The 19,415-nt window shown below is 46.4% G+C and overlaps 1 protein-coding gene across 2 annotated transcripts in view; it reads left to right on the forward strand.

Moving 5' to 3' along the window:
* CDK5RAP3 (CDK5 regulatory subunit associated protein 3) overlaps window positions 1-19,415 on the forward strand; it is a 67,940-nt gene that overhangs the window by 12,452 nt on the left and 36,073 nt on the right. Inside the window, exons 2-5 of one of the 2 annotated variants that reach the window (XM_040435299.1) lie at window positions 4,962-5,007; window positions 5,900-6,031; window positions 6,920-7,020; window positions 14,584-14,632. In XM_040435299.1, coding sequence (XP_040291233.1) covers window positions 4,962-5,007; window positions 5,900-6,031; window positions 6,920-7,020; window positions 14,584-14,632 — 328 coding nt within the window. Of the gene's footprint in view, window positions 1-4,961; window positions 5,008-5,899; window positions 6,032-6,919; window positions 7,021-14,583; window positions 14,633-19,415 lie in introns of those variants that run through there. The other variant, XM_040435300.1, reaches the window with a different exon arrangement.

Below are 19,415 nucleotides of genomic sequence, written 5' to 3' on the forward strand. Positions count from 1 at the left end.
ATTCTACCTATCTACACTGTTAACATTGAATTCAATGTTAAGTCCCTGGGGTTGTAGGGATTGTAATGTGAAAATCCATTTTAACCCTTTTTTTCCTCAACATGCGCTCCCTATCCCCTCCTCTCTTAGGGACCTGGACAGAATCGATGACCCAGAGTGTCCACAATCAACAAAATGTTTAGCCACAGGCTTATCCATCATTTTTTTCCTTATAGTGCTTTTGTGTTTGTTGATGCGCTCCCTAATCTCCATGGTCGTCTCTCCCACGTAGATCAGACTACAGGGGCAAACGATCATGTAGATGACAAACCGAGACCGGCACGTGTAATATTCTACAATATTGAATCTCTTGCCACTGTATGGGTGAACAAAAGTATTGCCCTTCAACATGTTCCCACAATTACAGCAACCCAAACAAGGGAAATTCCCAGTCTTTCTGGGCTTCAGATATGTCTGGCCCCCTCTATTAACATCACACGTGTCAGTCTTAATCAGTTTGTCATGCAGATTAGTACCCCGTTTGTATGCCATCAATGGCGGTTTGTCAAATTCACTTATTGTAGGGAGACCCCTATGCAAAATGTGCCACTTCCTTCTCAAAATCTGTGCTATATCAGCACTTTGATTGCCATAGGTGGATACAAACAGGATGCGTCCCATATTCATTCTCCTAGGAGAAGCTTGAAAAGTGGACACTGTCAGCCGAGGAGATCCTGGTCCTCGTCCTATCTAGCAGCCTGCCTGGATATCTTCTATTAGAGAACTTGTTGCACATCTCATCAATGCGATCCATAAATTTGTCATCATCAGACACCACTCGTCATTGATTTACCCATTTACTATTAGGTGGATCTAGGACCTTTTTGCCGGTCATGTGACTATCACGTGGGCTGATGATGCGCTCTACACGTCATTTGCTGTATGAGCCCTCATTGGCTGTGGGTGCTGTAGTCATGCTTGTGACGGCGGCCCGCCCATATTGAAACGTGATGACGTCACTGACATGCGCAGTAGGTCTGTTGAGACGCCGACTTTGGGAATCGACATGACTGAGGTATGTGGATGAGTCTCAATGATGTGCAGGTACACGTAACTTTTATTATTTATCATTAGTCTGATTGGAGCTCAGACCATTTTAATTATAACACATGTGCTGATGAGATTGACCTTTTAGCTTATTGGCTACACTATGCCACATGGGTGGCCACTTTGTTGTATATATGACTGTTCACTCTTTTGTATCTGTATACTTGATAAAGGCTATTGCATAGCCGAAACGTCGTATTCTTTTGTGTGTGCACTCTTGGTTCCCAATAAATAGTCACACCGGACATGCTGCTGTGAACCTTTTTACTTTTTACCATTGCCTGTGTATTTGTCAGTGAGTGAGTGTATGTATGTCTGTCTTTCTGTCAGTAAATGTATGTGTGTCTGTCATTGAGTGTCTGTGTGTGTATGTCAGTGAGTGAGTGTATGTCAGTGAGTGTGGATGTCTGTCGGTCAGTAAGTGTCTGTGTGTTTGTCAGTGAGTATATGTGTGTGTTTGTCTGCCAGTGAGTGAGTGTCTGTCAGTGAGTTTCTGTGTGTGTGTGTTTCAGTGGGTAGGTGTATGTCTGTCTGTCTGTCTGTCAGTGAGTTTCTGTGTATGTCATTCAGTGAGTGTCTGAGTGCGTGTCTGTCTGTCAGTGTGTGTGTGTGTCAGTGAGTGAGTGACATGAGGGGGCGGCAAAATGGATCTTTGCCTAGGGCGGCAAAAATCCTTGCACCGGCCCTGCCCTTAGTCTCCACATACACACAGTTTTACACCAGGTTTCCATAACAACCCAGCCATTTTTCTTTACTGCTGTAGGTCAGCTTTAAAGGGGCAGGGCACTGTGGATGACACTGTTAAGGGAGCAGAGTGCTGTGGAGGTCACCGTTAAGGGGGCAGGTAGGGTGGCCATTCAGGCCACCCTCAAAAGATGGACTTAAAAACCCCACCCCCAGGTCCAGCTAAGCCACACACCCTATTCGGTTAGGCCACGCCCCTCCCACTCCACAGCCAACGGTTATTGAAAAAATGAAGGTAAAAATCAACTTCTGTCAGCTGCAGGGGTGGGAGCGAGGGTGACTTTCTCCCTGCAGATCATGCTCAGACAGCACTGTCTGTCCAGGCCCTGCGCCGGACGGAGGACAGGGAGTCTGAAAGCCGGACTGTCTGGCCTAAAACCGGACCTCTGGCTACCCTAGGGGCAGACTGCTGTGGAGGTCACAGTTAAGGGGACGGTCAGTGTTAAGGGGCGGGGTGCTGTAGAGGTCACTGTTAAGGGGGTGGGGTGTTGTGGAAGTCACATTTTAAGGGAACTGAGCTCTGTGGAGGTCACTGGTAAGGGAGCAGGGTACTTTGGCAGTCACTGTTAAAGGGGCAGTCGCTGTGGAGGTCTCTGCTAAGGGGTCGGGAATGGTGGAGGTCAGTTAAGGGGACTGTAACCTATGGTCAGTGTTAAGGGGGCGGGCCCCTGTGGAGGTCACTGTTAAGGGGGCGGGCCCCTATGGAGGTCACTGTCAAGGGAGTGGGGTGCTGTGGAACTCACTGTTAAAGGGGCAGGCTGCTGTAAAGGTCAAAGCTAAGGGGGTGTGCTGCTGTGGAGGTCCCATTTTAAAGGAAACCTGTCACCTGGATTTAGTGTATAGAGCTGGGGACATGGGCTGCTAGATGGCCGCTAGCTAATCTGCAATACCCAGTCCCCATAGCTCTCTGCGCTTTTATTGTGTTAAAAAACCTTTTTGATCAATATGCAAATGACCTGATATGAGTCCTGTATCCGGAGATGAGTCAAGCAGAAAGGAGCCCAGCACCGCCCCGCGTCCTCCGAATCTCCTCCTTGCTGGCTGACGTCACAGAGCTGGAGCGCCGAAATCTCGCGATGCGCGAGCTAGCGCATGCGCAGTGTCGGCATCATGTTCATTCCCTGTGCTGGCATCAGCACAGGGAACGAACTACGCATGGGCTAGCTCGCGCATCGCGAGATTTCGGCGCTCCAGCTCTGTGACGTCAGCCAGCAAGGAGGAGATTCGGAGGACGCGGGGCGGTGCTGGGCTCCTTTCCGCTTGACTCATCTCCGGATACAGGACTCATATCAGGTAATTTGCATATTGATCAAAAAGGGTTTTTAACACCATAAAAGCACACAGAGCTATGGGGACTGGGTATTGCGGATGTGCTAGTAGCCATCTAGCAGCCCATGTCCCCAGCTCTATGCACTAAATCCAGGTGACAGGTTTCCTTTAAGGAGACGGGGCACTGTGGGGGGGGGGGGGGGCTGTAGATGTCACTGTTATAGTGGATACTGTCGATATCTTTTAACGACACACACAAACATTAAATGAAATAGATTAAATATACCCGTGCGAAGTCGGGTCCTTCAGCTAGTTTTAACATATTTAGGAGTGCGGGGGAGGTTTTCATATAAGTTGGATGCCCCCTTCTGTTTTTCCAGAGCAGAACATTTTTTTTTATCTTAGACAGTTTTGATAAATTTGGGTCCAGTGTGTGCCTAAGGTGATACAAGCTTATCACCTATATGGAGGACAGGTGATAAATGTATTATCAGTAGGGCCACACACTGATCACTAGATTAGGGGCCTTGTTGAAGAGGAGTCTGAGTGGAGCATGCACGCTGCCGATCCTCTCGACGTTGATGGGGCTGATGGTAATGGCCGAGCACAGCAGCATGAGTTGTCTTAAGTGGTTAAAGTATCAGCAGGAATATTTAATCATTTCCTAATTACATCTGTTTCAGAAATATCTCTTAGGGTACAGCCACACGGTCAGGTTTCTGCGTGCAGTTTTGGCTCCCTGCATGCAGGACTTTTTTCCATCGAAAATAACGGATCTCTGCCGGAAATGGCTAAAACAGATGCCAACTGTGCAAAACTGGATCCGTTTATTTTTTATTTTTCTGTTCTTCTGACAAAAATAATGGTGATGTGAACTCGCTTACTCAACTTTCCCAGACCCCTGGGTGGCCTGTCTATTGATGCAATGATATGAGTCAACTTTATATGGAATAAGTCGTCAGACTTGCTGCTGAGGTGTTCAGGGATGCTTCTGTAGGGATTGTAATGGTTTTGGATGTCACCCTTTTGTATATAGCAAAGTCAATGTACGGTATATCAGTGGGATGAAAGTTATGTTTTAAATCAAAATTTATATCTTTTTATTTCCAATCAGTTTTTTTTAAAGGGGTTGTCTCACTTCAGCAAATAGCATTTCTTATGTAGAGAAAGTTAATACAAGCCACTTAATAATGTATTGTGATTGTCCATATTGCCTCCTTTGCTGGCTTGATTAATTTTTCCATCACATTATACACTGCTCGTTTCCATGGTTACGACCACCCTGCAGTGCAGCAGCAGTGGTCATGCTTGCACACTATAGGAAAAAGCACCAGCCTATGTGCTCTCCCGGCCACCAGAGAAGCCGGTGCTTTTTTCTATAGTGTGCAAGCATGACCACTGCTGCTGCACTGTAGGGTGGTCGTAACCATGGAAACAAGCAGTGTATAATGTGATGGAAAAATGAATCAAGCCATCCAATTTCAGGCTGACAATGAATGGATTAGACGGAAATCAGTGAGGGGGATGAGTGTCCGTCTCCCATTCATTTCTCACATTAAAGGGTCCTTCATTTTAACTGCCTACCCTCAGGTTAGGTCATTAATATTTGATCAGTTGGCATCAGATATGGGACCCCCACAACCCAGAAAAGTGATGAGGGTCACAGAGCATGGAAATGAGCTGCAGTGCCATGTGCAGCCACAACTGTATGTATTGGCTGGAATGCCATGACCTCTTCGTTCTGCTGATCAGTTGTGGTCCTAGGGTTGGACCGACCACAGATCAGATCTTGATGGCCTATTATCAGAATAGTATAACTTATATTTAGGAGCTACATTAAACTTATGTTATTCTGTTTACAGGACATACAAAATGTGCCAATTGACATCCAGACCAGCAAATTGCTGGGTGAGTAGATGTTTTTCAGGTTAAGAAAAGTGATTTCTGTAAAAATTAAAAAAAAATTAGAGCAAACGTACAATCTGATAAATACATCCAATGAAGAGACAGCACCTGCTCGTTCATGGAAATCAGTGATTTTATCTTTATTTTATCCTCAAGTTATCAGCAATGTTTCAGATGGTTAGTGTAAGGCCTTTAACAAGCTGAGCACCGCAATGACGTGCCAATGGGCAGCTCCGTGCAAAATATCAGCTTAATAAATGGCTTACATAGACCGCCTGTTGCTGTTACCCTACATATGAGGCACCTTAAAGGGGTTCTTTGTTTTTGCTATATTGATGACCTATCCTCAGAATAGGTCATCAATATCAGATCAGCGGAGGTCCAACACCCAGCACCTCCACCGATCAGATGTTTGGAGATAGCGCATCGCTCTTTTCTTTTTTTTACTTGCTCCCCATTGTCATTGCAGCAGCGAACAGTGTAATTACAGCTCTGTGAATAGGCGAGAGTCGTCCCATTGAAGTGAATGAGACGGCGGAGCTGTAATTGCACTGCTCTCCACTGTGATGTCGATTGTGAGCAGGTAAACAGTGAAAAGAACGCAGAGCAGTGCTCATACGCTCTTTAAACAGTTGATCGTGGGAGTGCCGGTAGACGGGCCCCGCTGATCTGATATTGATGACCTATTCTGAGGGTAGGTCATCAATATAGCAAAAGCGGACAACACCTTTGAGGGTGAAATCACTGGTTTGCAATTGCATGAATAAACAGGTACTGTCCCTCATTTTAGAGCTGTTGTCACTTAGCACTTAGTGGTTTGTTTTCTGATGTGAAATAAAAATAGGAAAGTCTTCAAATAAATGGTTTGATTTTTATTTATTCTGTTCCTTTGCAGATTGGTTGGTTGATCGAAGACACTGCACCCTCAAGTGGCAGAGCAAGGTACTGCAGATTAGAGAAAAGGTTAATCAAGCACTTCAGGACATGCCAGAACATGAGGATATCCGGAATCTCCTATCAGGAACATGTGAGATATTGGGGATACTGGGGCTATGACGAGATAATCAGTTGCTTATACAGCCAAACAGCATAGGAATGACCATGAACAGGGTTTAATATTTCTAGAGCCGTACAGATTTGTCAGGATTGTTGGAGGTAAATTTGGTTTGCATATTAGGGTATGCTCACATGGCTGAATCTACACGTCATAAATATCTGCCATGGATTTGTGCTGTGGAACCTGCTGCAGAAATCAGATCGGTTTACACTGCCATGGAAACCACCCACAGAGTAGTCCCATTCAGTGGGACTAAAACTACATGCACACGACTGTGCTTCGCAGTCCACAATTTGTGGAACGGAACAGGCCGCCCATGATAGAAATGCCTATTCTTGTCCTCAAAACGGACAAGAATAGGACATTGTTCTATTTTCTTTGCGGGGCCACGGAACGGAGCAACAGATGTGGACAGCACACGGAGTGCAGTCCACATCTTTTGCGGCCCCATTGAAGTAAATGGGTCCACATCTGAGCCGCAAATAATGCGGCTTGGATGCAGACCCAAACAACAGTTGTGTGCATGAGACCTAAATCTGCATGTAGGCTCCCTTTAGGATTTCTGAATTCCAACCACATGAGTTCTTGTTTTTTCCTGTTGCAGAATTCAGTTCTTTGCGTAAAATATAAAAGCACTGTATGCACTAATGGTGTATTATAAGCATTTTTGGCAGTAAAAAAAATGTTGTTATTTTTTTTGCAAATGTTTGCCTTGTCTGACCAGGCATTGGCTGTCTGTCCGATGCGTTTGTTCCTGCTGCTATTTACTGTCTGGAAGAGATATACATGATGCGAAGGCATCCCATGAGCTCAGAGTAATTATATGTATTGTTTTTTATATTTTTTCACTTATTCCAGATATTAATTACTTCCATTGCTTAAAAATTGTTGAGATATTAAAGGGAACAGAAGCTGCCACCAGAAACTTGTTTGGAAGATACTCATCTCAGAGAATGAAGGTAGGAAATTGTACATATGTCCAATGATAGATATACTGATAAAATTAGTTTGTAGAATAAAGCGTACCTTCAGTTTCCAAGGCATGCATGCTCTATGATGAACAAAACTGAATGGTCTCTGTCCCCCAGTAAGTGAACTTAAAAATAAAAAAAGTTATGGCTCTTGGAAGGCAGGGAGTAAAATGAAAACATGCTACTTGTTTACAGTGCTAAGGGGTTAACATAACCAGTACAACCTAATACCACTTTGTGTGTACAGTCATCGTCTGATTATTTCAAGCCTACAGTGAAACCAGAATGCCCATATTGTATTTAATTTGCTTATGGTTTGCATGTAGCCAAATCACTGTCTGCCACTTGTTGCCTGGCTTATGTGATTGATTTCCAGGTAAAGCAAATCTATACATTTTAGGCATTGCACAATATTGCTCTTATTTATTGAAACTAATGCAAATGAACAGCAGGGGTGGTGGTACCCATTGCTGCTAATTGGGCAACATACACTAGAAATATGTGAGCTGCAATCAGAATTGTTGCCAGTGTAACGCACCTAGTTGATCAGTTAGGATCTCAACTGCGGAAGCAATGGACATGCACTATTATCCCACTGCCCTTGTTCTTGGCTGTGGGATTCGCGGTTACTCAGTATGTACCCCAGGCGTCTCTCTCAGTCTTGGGCGGAGAGTTTGGGGTAACAAAATCATTTACCGCTATCCATCTATTTTGTATTACTGCTGGAGAGGAAGGTCTCCCAGTATTACAGGAGTCACAAGTTAGTATAAGCTTGTGCACAGTTCAGAGTTAGTATCTAGTATGCAATAGGTTCAGGGTTAGTATATAGCATGTCCTCAGTTTAGTATATTATATGCCATAGGTTCAGAGCATGTCCACAGTTTAGTATATAGTATGCAGTAGGTTCAGAGTTGGTTTGGGAGTATCGTCTCACACCAGTCAGGAACCACCCCACTCAGAGTTCCAGGACATTAATCAGAGCAGGTAACAGGCATATACTTGCGGTTAGTTGGTCCTGGCTAGGAAGCCAGCAGTGGGGAAGCCAGTGGCAAGAAGGTAGACAGTCCTTCACGCTGTTGTTAGGGATCCAGGTCTGGATATGTGGACAGGGTCCTCAGATGCAGTGGAGCTAGCAGGGTGCGCACTCCATTAGTGGAACACCCTGCTTAGCACCTGTCTTCTATTTAAGGGCCGGACGGTAAGTGGGCGGAGTCACAGGAGGGCCCAGCAGCCACTGCGTTCCACGCTGGAGCGCAAGCCAGCGTAACAACACAGGCGGTCGCTGCGTTCCACGCTGGAACGCAAGCCAGCGTATCATCGCAGACGGCCGGTGCGTTCCACGCTGGAGCGCAAGTCAGCGTATCGTCACAGGGAGCCGCTGTGATCCAGGCTGTACTGTTACAGTACCCCCCCCCTTAAGGGACCCCTCCGGGGTACCCCACTAGGAGAGGGTCGGTTGGGAAATCTTCTATGGAACAATCTTTGGAGTCTGGGAGCATGAACGTTTTGCACATCTTCCCAAGAGTCATCCTGGGGACCATACCCCTTCCATCTAATGAGATACTGGATCTTCCCCCGTCTTCTTCTGGAATCAATGAGCTGCTCAACTTCAAATTCTTCTTCTCCTTGGACCTCTATTGGAGGCAAGGGTCGAGGATCACTTGATGGGAACGGCCTAGATTTAAACGGCTTCAGTAGTGACACGTGGAATGTGGGATGTACCTGTAATCGCGGAGGAAGGGTGAGTCTCACCGTGTTGGGGTTAATAATCCTTTCTATCGGAAAAGGACCCAGGAATTGTGTTCCCAATTTCTTGGAAGGTAGCCCCAACCGAAGGTTTTTTGTTGATAACCAAACCGAGTCCCCGACCTGGTAGGGAGGACTTTCTCTCCTACGACGGTCGTAGTAACACTTCTGTCTTTCTTTTGCCCGTTGAAGGTTGTCTTTTAGCGTCTTAAGTGTAGTTTGCAAAGTGGTCAGATAATCGTCTGTGGCTGGAACGTTTGTGGGAAGGCTGGTTTGAGGAAGAGACCTAGGGTGAAATCCGTAATTAGCAAAGAATGGAGTATGTAATGTGGAGGAATTCGTAGAATTATTATAGGCGAATTCAGCGAGAGGAAGTAGGCCCTCCCAGTCATCCTGGAGAAATGAGCAGTGACATCTGAGATACTGTTCCAGACACTGATTCACCCTTTCAGTCTGCCCATTAGTTTGGGGGTGATAGGCGGTAGACATTCTGTGGTCGATTAGAAGTCTGGAACAAAGTGCTCTCCAGAATTTGGATACGAATTGCGAACCCCTGTCTGATATGACCTGGCTAGGAATTCCATGTAACTTAATAATATTAGACAGGAATACCACGGCCGTTTCCTTGGAGGAGGGTAACTTCTTGAGGGGCACGAAGTGTGCCATCTTAGTCAGCAAATCCACTACCACCATGATGGTGTTGTTTCCTCTGGAAAGGGGAAGTTCAACTATGAAATCCATCGAGACCCATTCCCAGGGTCTGTTGGCGATGGGAAGACTCATTAGGAGACCATAAGGTCGGTTTCTGTCAGTTTTACATGAGGCACAGGTCTCGCACGTGGAAACGTATTCCTCAATTTGTTTGGTCATCTTTGGCCACCAGAAGTTCCTGCGTATCAGGGTTGTGGTTTTAGCAATGCCGGGATGTCCCGCGAGGGGTAAATCATGGCAAAGTTTGATCACCTGATTGGTGAGGGATGGGTGGTATGTACAGTTGGCTGTCCTTGTAAAGGAGACCCTGTTGGTTCTGCGAAAGACCAGGGGGGGTATTAGCATGGTCATTAATTAGAGCATCCTTGAGCTGGGTTTCCAACGTTATGGTGGCAAGGACGAGTTTCTTCGGTGGAATGATCCATGTGGGGGCCGTGTCTGAGGTGCGAATTTCAGCCAGTCGTGACAAGGCGTCGGCCTTCCCATTTTTTGAGCCTGGTCGGTATGTAATTTGGAAGTTAAACCTGTCAAAAAAAAAACTCCACCGTACTTGACGGCCTGATAATGTTTTATTGGTTTTCAGGTATTGTAGATTACGGTGATCCGTATAAATTGTGATGGGGTGTATTGATCCTTCAAGTAAATGCCTCCAATTTTCCAGGGAGCACTTTATGGCGAGGAGTTCCTTTTCGCCTATGGGGTAATTGAATTCGGCGGTATTTAGCGTCCGGGAGTAGAACCCAATAGGATGTAACGGAGTTGAAAAAGAGCTTCGCTGGGACAGAACAGCTCCTATGGCTGCCTGGGATGCATCTACTTCCAGCACGTAGTGATGGTTCGGATTTGGGAGAGTCAGTATCGGTGCCGTAGTGAACCTGTTCTTTAATAACTCAAACGCTGATTGGGCGTCCTTGGACCAAACGAACTTCGTGTTGACACTAGTTAAGCGGGTTAGTGGTTTAGTGGTAGCGGAGAAATCTTTAATGAATTTCCTATGGAAGTTTGAGAACCCCAGGAACCGTTGAAGAGCTTTCCTGGAATCCGGAATCGGACAATTTTGGATGCAAGTGATTTTTGAGGGATCCATCTGGATACCTTTGGGTGAAATTATGTATCCGAGGAAGGGAAGAGAGGTAGTCTCGAATACACATTTTTCCTGTTTGACGTATAAGCGATGAACACTTAACCGTGCGAGAACCCAACGGACATGTTTCCTGTGATCGTGTAAGTTATCGGAATACACTAGTATATCATCAAGATAGATGATTACACATACGTCCAGTAGATCCCTAAAGATGTCGTTAATAAAATTTTGGAATGTGGCAGGGGCGTTGCACAACCCGAAGGGCATCACTGTATACTCAAAGAGACCATACCGAGTGCGGAAAGCTGTCTTCCATTCATCACCTTTTCTGATCCTAATTAAGTTGTATGCGCCTCTCAAATCCAGCTTGGTGTAGATTGTTGCTGTTTGTAATCTTTCTATGAGTTCGGATATTAGTAGCAAGGGGTACCGATTTTTGATTGTTATTTTGTTCAAGGCTCTGTAATCTATAATGGGCCTTAGGCTTGAGTCTTTGTTTCTCACAAAGAACATCCCTGCTGCTGCCGGGGAGGTTGAAGGCTGAATAAAACCTTTTCGTAAGTTCTCTTCTAGGTACTGTTTGAGGTGAACAAGTTCTGGTTGTGCCAATGGATAAATTCTACCCGTGGGTATCTCACTACCCGGCAGCAAGTCTATGGGGCAATCGTAAGATCTATGGGGCGGAAGAGATTCCGCCTTCTTTGCGCTGAATACCTCAGCAAAGTCTGCGTATTGGCTGGGGACCTGGTTCACTCCCACGTGCATGAGAGATTTGAGAGGAAAGCAGGTCTCCATACAATAAGGTGACGTAAACTGAACTCTCCCCTGTTTCCATAGGAGGGTTGGCTGGTGTATTTGCAACCATGGCAACCCAAGAATCACGGGAAACAATGGAGAGTGTATGATATCAAAGGATAAGAATTCTGTGTGGTTATTTTCACATGTCACCATGAGGGGTTGAGTCTGACTGTGGATAGGACTAGAAGTGGTACTGTCAATGAAACTCACGGATATCGGAACGTTTTTTCTCATGTGGAGAATTTTATTTCGCTCAACCAGATGCATATCGATAAAATTCCCCGAAGCTCCCGTGTCCACCATGGCTTCAACGATAATCCGGTTTGGGTCCCACTGTAAGGTGAGAGACGTGTATATGTAACCACCAGTACTATTTTTTGTACTGCCTAAGGTACAAGACGTGCCGCTCTTACCTTCGCACTTCTTACGTATCGCGGGGCATCCGTCAACGGTATGGTCAGCAGACGCACAATATAAGCAGAGGTTGAGGTTACGTCTCCTGGCTTTCTCTCTCTCGGTCAGAGGACCTCGGATCGCCCCAATCTCCATCATCTCTACAGCAGGACCCTGGCTGGACGGTCTTGGGTTGGGTGTGAAGCCTGTGACTCTCTCGGCTCTGCGTTCCCTCAGCCGTCTGTCAATGGTGGTGGCCTTCTGCATCAAGGCATTAAGTGTAAGTGGTAATTCTCCTCGGGCTAATTCGTCCTTCAGGGCCTCGGAAAGACCTAGGCGAAACTGATTCCTAAGGGTGAGGTCATTCCATTCAGTCTCCCGGGCCCAGCGAGTGTATTCCGCAATAAAGTCCTCTACAGGTCGTCTCCCTTGTTTAAGGCTGCGTATAGCGGTCTCAGCGGTCAGCTGTTTACTATGGTCCTCGTAGAGAAGGGCCATTTTTTCAAGGAACAGAGGGAAGGATTCCAGGACTGGGTCTTCTTTTTCTAAATAAGTATTGGCCCATGCTCTGGGCTCCCCCCTGAGGTATGAGATCATGGTAAGTACTTTTGTTCTGTCAGTTGGGTAAGTCCGGTGCTGCAGCTCAAACATTAGTTTGCACGCGTTCAGGAAATCCCTGAACTGCCTTCGGTCACCCGCGAATATCTCAGGTGGGCTGACCTTGGGTTCTGGTCCATCACGGGGGTGTCCTGGCCCCTGAGTGACAAGTTGCCGTATTGCCTGGTTTTCTAGCTGGAGATGTTGTATAGTCACATTGCAACCTCCGCTGGATCCATGTGGGTTCCACTAATATGTAACGCACCTAGTTGATCAGTTAGGATCTCAACTGCGGAAGCAATGGACATGCACTATTATCCCACTGCCCTTGTTCTTGGCTGTGGGATTCGCGGTTACTCAGTATGTACCCCAGGCGTCTCTCTCAGTCTTGGGCGGAGAGTTTGGGGTAACAAAATCATTTACCGCTATCCATCTATTTAGTATTACTGCTGGAGAGGAAGGTCTCCCAGTATTACAGGAGTCACAAGTTAGTATAAGCTTGTGCACAGTTCAGAGTTAGTATCTAGTATGCAATAGGTTCAGGGTTAGTATATAGCATGTCCTCAGTTTAGTATATTGTATGCCATAGGTTCAGAGCATGTCCACAGTTTAGTATATAGTATGCAGTAGGTTCAGAACATGTCCACAGTTTAGTATATAGTATGCAGTAGGTTCAGAGTTAGTATAGCATGTCCACAGTTTAGTATATAGTATTCAGTAGGTTCAGAGTTGGTTTGGGAGTATCGTCTCACACCAGTCAGGAACCACCCCACTCAGAGTTCCAGGACATTAATCAGAGCAGGTAACAGGCATATACTTGCGGTTAGTTGGTCCTGGCTAGGAAGCCAGCAGTGGGGAAGCCAGTGGCAAGAAGGCAGACAGTCCTTCACGCTGTTGTTAGGGATCCAGGTCTGGATATGTGGACAGAGTCCTCAGATGCAGTGGAGCTAGCAGGGTGCGCACTCCATTAGTGGAACACCCTGCTTAGCACCTGTCTTCTATTTAAGGGCCGGATGGTAAGTGGGCGGAGTCACAGGAGGGCCCAGCAGCCACTGCGTTCCACGCTGGAGCGCAAGCCAGCGTAACAACACAGGCGGTCGCTGCGTTCCACGCTGGAACGCAAGCCAGGGTATCATCGCAGACGGCCGGTGCGTTCCACGCTGGAGCGCAAGTGAGCGTATCGTCACAGGGAGCCGCTGTGATCCAGGCTGTACTGTTACAGCCAGGGGCTACACTTAGTCTATTTGAACATGCCTGGTTCTCATTTTCTGTGTTAAGCATCTGGGCTGTAGGGCATATTTTTACTGTTAAAGGATATGGACATCTTTGGGGCAGTTTTTTTTTATTATTGCATTCTACTTTTTCAGTTGGTCTTTAATTAAAATGTTCAGCCTTCTTTTCTGTACAGATGTCAGTCTCTGTGCATTTGCAGAGTAGTAGGCTTTCCGTTCACACTAAGTCCCGTCAAACAGAAGCCGTGACGGCCTATGTGTAGCCCTTATCTCTGAATTCCTGAAAGCTCATAAACACTCATTATAGCCCAATTCTTCTGAGTTTGATAAGAATTTAGTTTAAAGGTCGGTTCACATCTGTGGCAACAACTTTGGTAGTCTGTATCCGGCGTAGCTGGATTCTGACGCACACCACCAGATCCCCATTGACTATAATGGGATCCTATGGGGATCCAGCATAAATGCCAGCATTCAGCCAGACACATATCGCTGCAGTGGTATTTGTCCAGCTGATACCCAGTATTTATGTTGGATCCCATTATAGTCAGTGGGGATCCTGCGGTGTGCGGCAGTATTCAGCCATGCCGATACAGTAAACTCCAGTAGTCTGTTGCTTTGCCCAAACATACTACTGGAGCTGTTGCCGTATATGTGAACCTACTTTAATAAGTGTTTATAAGGAGTTCAGAGGTAAGGGCTACACATGAGGCATCAGGGCTTCTATCTGATGAGACTTCAAATACACAGAGACTGACATCTGTACAGAGAAAAGGGCTGATCTATTTTTTAATAAAGACCAATTGAAAAAATGATTTATAGCCCAAAATGAGTAGAATGCAGTAATTAAAAAGATTACCCCCTGCAGGTGTCCATAGTCTTTGAACAGAATATATGTTACCTAAGGTGGGATTGTACAAAATCTTATTTACTGCTAAAAGGTGATTTTTAAACATTTGTGACATAGCCGCTGTTTTAATTTTTTTGCTACAGGATTGGCAAGAAGTGATATCTCTATATCAGGCGGATAATACTTATCTAGGTGAGTGTTTCAAATTATCTTTAGCCCAGGGTATTTTCCTCCCAGCATGTGCTGCTAGGCTGATTTACAGCCAGGTGAAGTCAAATACCAGACCAGATTTTAAGTGCCAGTCTGTGTTTTGGCAGCATCTGGCTGTCCTTAAAGGGATTCTGTCACCAGGATTAACTGTAACGGTCGCGTACACACACACACAGGGGGGAGGGAAGTGACCACTGCGCTCCACCCTTACCCCTGGCCCTGCCTACTTGCCTCGCGAGTCCTAATGACAGGGGACAACTGGACGGCAATCCCTAACTTGGAGTAAGTGCAGGGATGACAGACAGACAAACAACAGGACGTGAACGGACCGAGTCAATACCAGGAAAGCTGCAAAGTACAAATGGAGCAAGCAGAGAATTGTCAGGAGAAGGCAGGGTCATAAATACCAGGAGAGCAGAGAAGTACAAGAGGAGTCCTAAGAGAGTAGTCAGGTGGGAGCCGAGGTCACAATACCAGGACGGATGCGCAGTACAGGAGGATCAGGCAAAAGGATGGTCAAGGAACAGGATCAGGTAAGTATTCAGCAGTCCAACAAATAGCCAGGAACCTAGAAATTAACAGGCAATCTGTAGCCAGCAGGCTGCCTGTATTTATAGTGGGGAGTGAGGGTCATGTGACGTGGCCAGCGTCACATGACCGACAGACCAACCAGTCGCGCACCGAGTGATCAGCTCGGCGCCTTAAGGCAGACTTAGGAGCAAGGAGCCACCCAGCTAGTAAAGCCGCCCTGGGAATGAGGTCAAACACAGAACCTCATTCCAAAAGCTAAGCAACAGTTCTGCGGGCAATGGGGGACCGAGTGCACCTTCGGAACCCCGTGACAGTACCCCCCCTTTTACGAGGGGCCACCGGACCCAAGACTTCAGGCGATGGCTTTTCAGGGTGTTCTAAATGAAATTTACGAACAAGTCTAGGAGCATGAACCTCCCTGGCAGGTACCCAAGATCTCTCTTCAGGTCCATACCCCTTCCAGTGAATCAGGTACTGCAAGGAATTACGCACCTTCCTGACATCCACTATTTTAGACACCACATACTCGACAGCATCATTAACAAGAACTGGCGGAGGCGAGGCTTTTGATGGTACTACCGGTTCAAAATATTTTTTAAGCAGAGATTTATGGAACACATTATGAATGTGGAATGACTCAGGCAGCTCCAACCTAAAAGATACCGGGTTAATCACTTCCGTGATCTTATATGGTCCAATAAAACGAGGAGCAAATTTTTTAGAAGTTACCTTGAGAGATAGATTCTTGGAGGACAACCATACTTTATCCCCAACCTGAAAGTTTACCCCCCTTGAACGTCTCCTCTCGTCCTTGAGTTTTTGAGAACATTGAGCCTTTTCTAGGTTCGATTGAACCCGGGCCCAAACTGTGCACAGTTCGGAGGAGAGTTTATCAGCTTCAGGGTTAGAGGAGGAGACGGACGACCCAGAATGAAAACGGGGATGAAAACCATGGTTACAAAAGAAAGGGGAGACCCCAGCAGAAGAATTGACACGGTTATTTAGAGCAAATTCAGCCAACGGAAGTAATTTGACCCATAATTGCTGGTCATCAGCAACATACAACCTCAGGAATTGTTCCACAGACTGATTAAGGCGTTCAGTCTGCCCATTACTCTCAGGATGGTAGGCGGAAGAAAAAGACAACTAAATTTTACATCTTTGACAGAAGGCCCTCCAGAATTTGGACACAAACTGCACACCCCTGTCCGAAACAATATTTTCCGGGATACCATGCAATCGAACAATTTCTTTCACAAAAAAAGACGCCAGGGTTTTGGCATTCGGGAGTTTAGACAGGGGAATGAAATGGACCATCTTGCTAAACCTATCCACCACTACCCACACTACAGTCTTACCTTCCGCCAGCGGTAGGTCAGTTATAAAGTCCATCGAGATATGGGACCAGGGTCTACTGGGAATGGGTAGGGGTCGTAGGTTACCAGCAGGGCGAGTCCTAGGTGTCTTTGACCTGGCACAAACCTCACAGGCTGTCACATAGGACTTGACATCCCTAGTTAGAGTGGGCCACCAATAAGATCTAGAAACCAGATCCTTAGTGCCCTCAACACCCGGATGTCCACAAAAGGCAGAATCGTGACACTCACCCAACAGCTGGAGACGAAATTGTACGGGAACAAACAACTTATCTGTTGGGGTGGATACCGGTGCCAGATGTTGTTCCGACCTAATGCGAGCCGAGATATCCTGGGTAAGAGCTGCTAAGAAGATTTTTGCTGGTAGGATGGATTCAGGTGGTACCTCAGTAGGTTGAAAAGCCTGGAAGCTCCGAGATAATGCGTCCGCCTTCACATTTTTACTTCCCGGCCTGAACGTGATGGAAAAATCAAAACGAGTAAAAAACAGAGCCCATCTGGCTTGACGGGGATTCAACCTCTTAGCAGACTCGAGAAACATAAGGTTTTTATGGTCAGTGACAACAGTTACACAATGCCTTGCCCCCTCCAGAAAATGCCTCCACTCCTCAAATGCCCATTTAATGGCCAGCAGCTCCCTATTCCCTATGTCGTAGTTTCTCTCCGTGGGAGAGAATTTCCTGGAGAAGAAGGCACATGGTCTCAGATTAGTGAGGCTGGCAGGACCTTGTGAAAGGACTGCTCCTGCGCCGTCCTCGGACGCATCCACCTCCACAATAAAAGGTTTCTCCTGATCAGGCTGGATCAGAATGGGAGCGCTATTGAATGCCTTTTTTAATTTTTCAAATGAAGAAATGGCCTCAGTAGACCAATTCTCCAAATCCGCCCCTTTCTTAGTAAGGTCGGTCAACGGTTTAGCAATTATGGAAAAATTCATAATAAATTTACGATAGTAATTGGCGAAACCTAAGAACCGTTGTAAGGCCTTTAAGGATGAAGGTCTTACCCATTCCTTAATTGCTAGTACCTTACCAGGATCCATCTTGAAGGCGTGAGGAGTCAGAACATGCCCTAGAAACAGAATCTCCTGCACACCAAAGACACATTTCTCTTGTTTAGCGGATAGCTGATTCTCCCTCAACACCTCTAATACTTGTCTAACATGAGACACATGGGATTCGAAGTCAGGAGAGAATATCAAAATGTCGTCAAGATAGACAATAACAAATTTACCTAAGAACTCCCTAAGAATGTCATTCATGAAGTTTTGGAACACAGCTGGGGCATTGCTGAGTCCAAAAGGCATCACCTGATATTCAAAGTGTCCTACCGGAGTATTGAACGCCGTCTTCCATTCGTCTCCCTCCTTGATTCGGATTAGATTGTATGCCCCTTTCAGGTCAATTTTGGAAAACCAGGTTGCCCCCAGGACCTGGTTAAATAAATCCGGAATCAATGGGAGGGAGTATCTATTCTGGACAGTGATTTTATTTAATCTCCGGTAATCGATACATGGCCTAAGACCACCATCTTTTTTCTTAACGAAGAAAAACCCCGCCCCCATAGGAGAGACAGAAGGTCTAATATGCCCTTTACCAAGGCTCTCCTTAATATAATCTTCCATGGCCTTGCGTTCGGGCATAGAAAGATTATAAATTCGTCCTTTAGGAAACTTGGCCCCCTCTACTAGCTCTATGGTACAATCATAAGGTCTATGGGGGGGTAGAACCTCCGGGGTTGGTGATGAGAATACATCAGAATATTCTCTAACAACAGAGGGTAAAGTATCAGACTTTACTGAGACCCCAGCCTGTACCATGGACAGGCACGAGTCACACTTAGGCCCCCATCTCACCAACTCCCCATTGAACCAATCTATAGTGGGGTTATGTAGTCGGAGCCAAGGCAACCCTAGTACCACCTCAGCAGGTAGGTTCTCCAGGACTAGAAGCGAACATCTCTCTGAGTGGCACACACCCACGGTTAGAGAAATCTCCGAGGTACATAAGCTCACCGTACCACCAATAAGAGGAGTAGCATCAATAGCCATGACATGGATAGGAGTTGGTAAGGCAAACATAGGAATACCCAATCTAACAGCATACTCAGAGTCAATAAAGCTAGCCGCTGAGCCAGAATCAATAAAGGCCTTACCCGGCCATTTATCTACTCCCAGAGAAATCGTAATGGGTACCGAAAGCTTACATTTAGAAAATTCAGGGTGTACCTGGTCTTTAGGTTGCCTTGCTTTAGGAGACTTGACAGAGAGGACCTTCTTAGGACACTGGTTGATCCAATGGCCAGAATCTCCACAGTAAAAGCATTCTCCACGTCTGCGGCGAAGATTCCCTCGGGTCATGCCAACCTGCATGGGTTCCTCGGTGGAGACCTCAGCATTGTCTCTGGGATAGGCCTCTGGCTGGACCACCATCTGGGAAGAGAACTGTTGTTCCTGTCGTCTCTCTCTAACCCGTCGGTCAAGTCGGACAACAAGGGTCATCATCTCCTCTAAGGTCTCTGGAAGTTGATAACTGACCAGAAGATCCTTTAATTTATCAGACAGACCTGACCTGAACTGACTCTTCAGGGCTGGTTCGTTCCATCCTGAGGGGACACACCACCTTCTGAATTGGGTGCAATAATCCTCCGCTGGTAAATTGCCCTGAACCAGTGCCTTTAGAGCCGTCTCGGCTACTAGAGCCCTGTCTGGTTCATCATAGAGGGTACCTAGGGCCTGAAAGAACCCCTCCACAGAATATAAACAACTGGCGCCAGCAGGTAAAGAGAACGCCCAGTCCTGGGGATCACCCTGTAATCGGGAAATGATAATGCCCACGCGTTGACTCTCGGGGCCAGAG

Source organism: Bufo bufo, chromosome 6 (assembly GCF_905171765.1).
Source record: "Bufo bufo chromosome 6, aBufBuf1.1, whole genome shotgun sequence".
NCBI classification, from domain to species: Eukaryota; Metazoa; Chordata; class Amphibia; order Anura; family Bufonidae; genus Bufo; species Bufo bufo.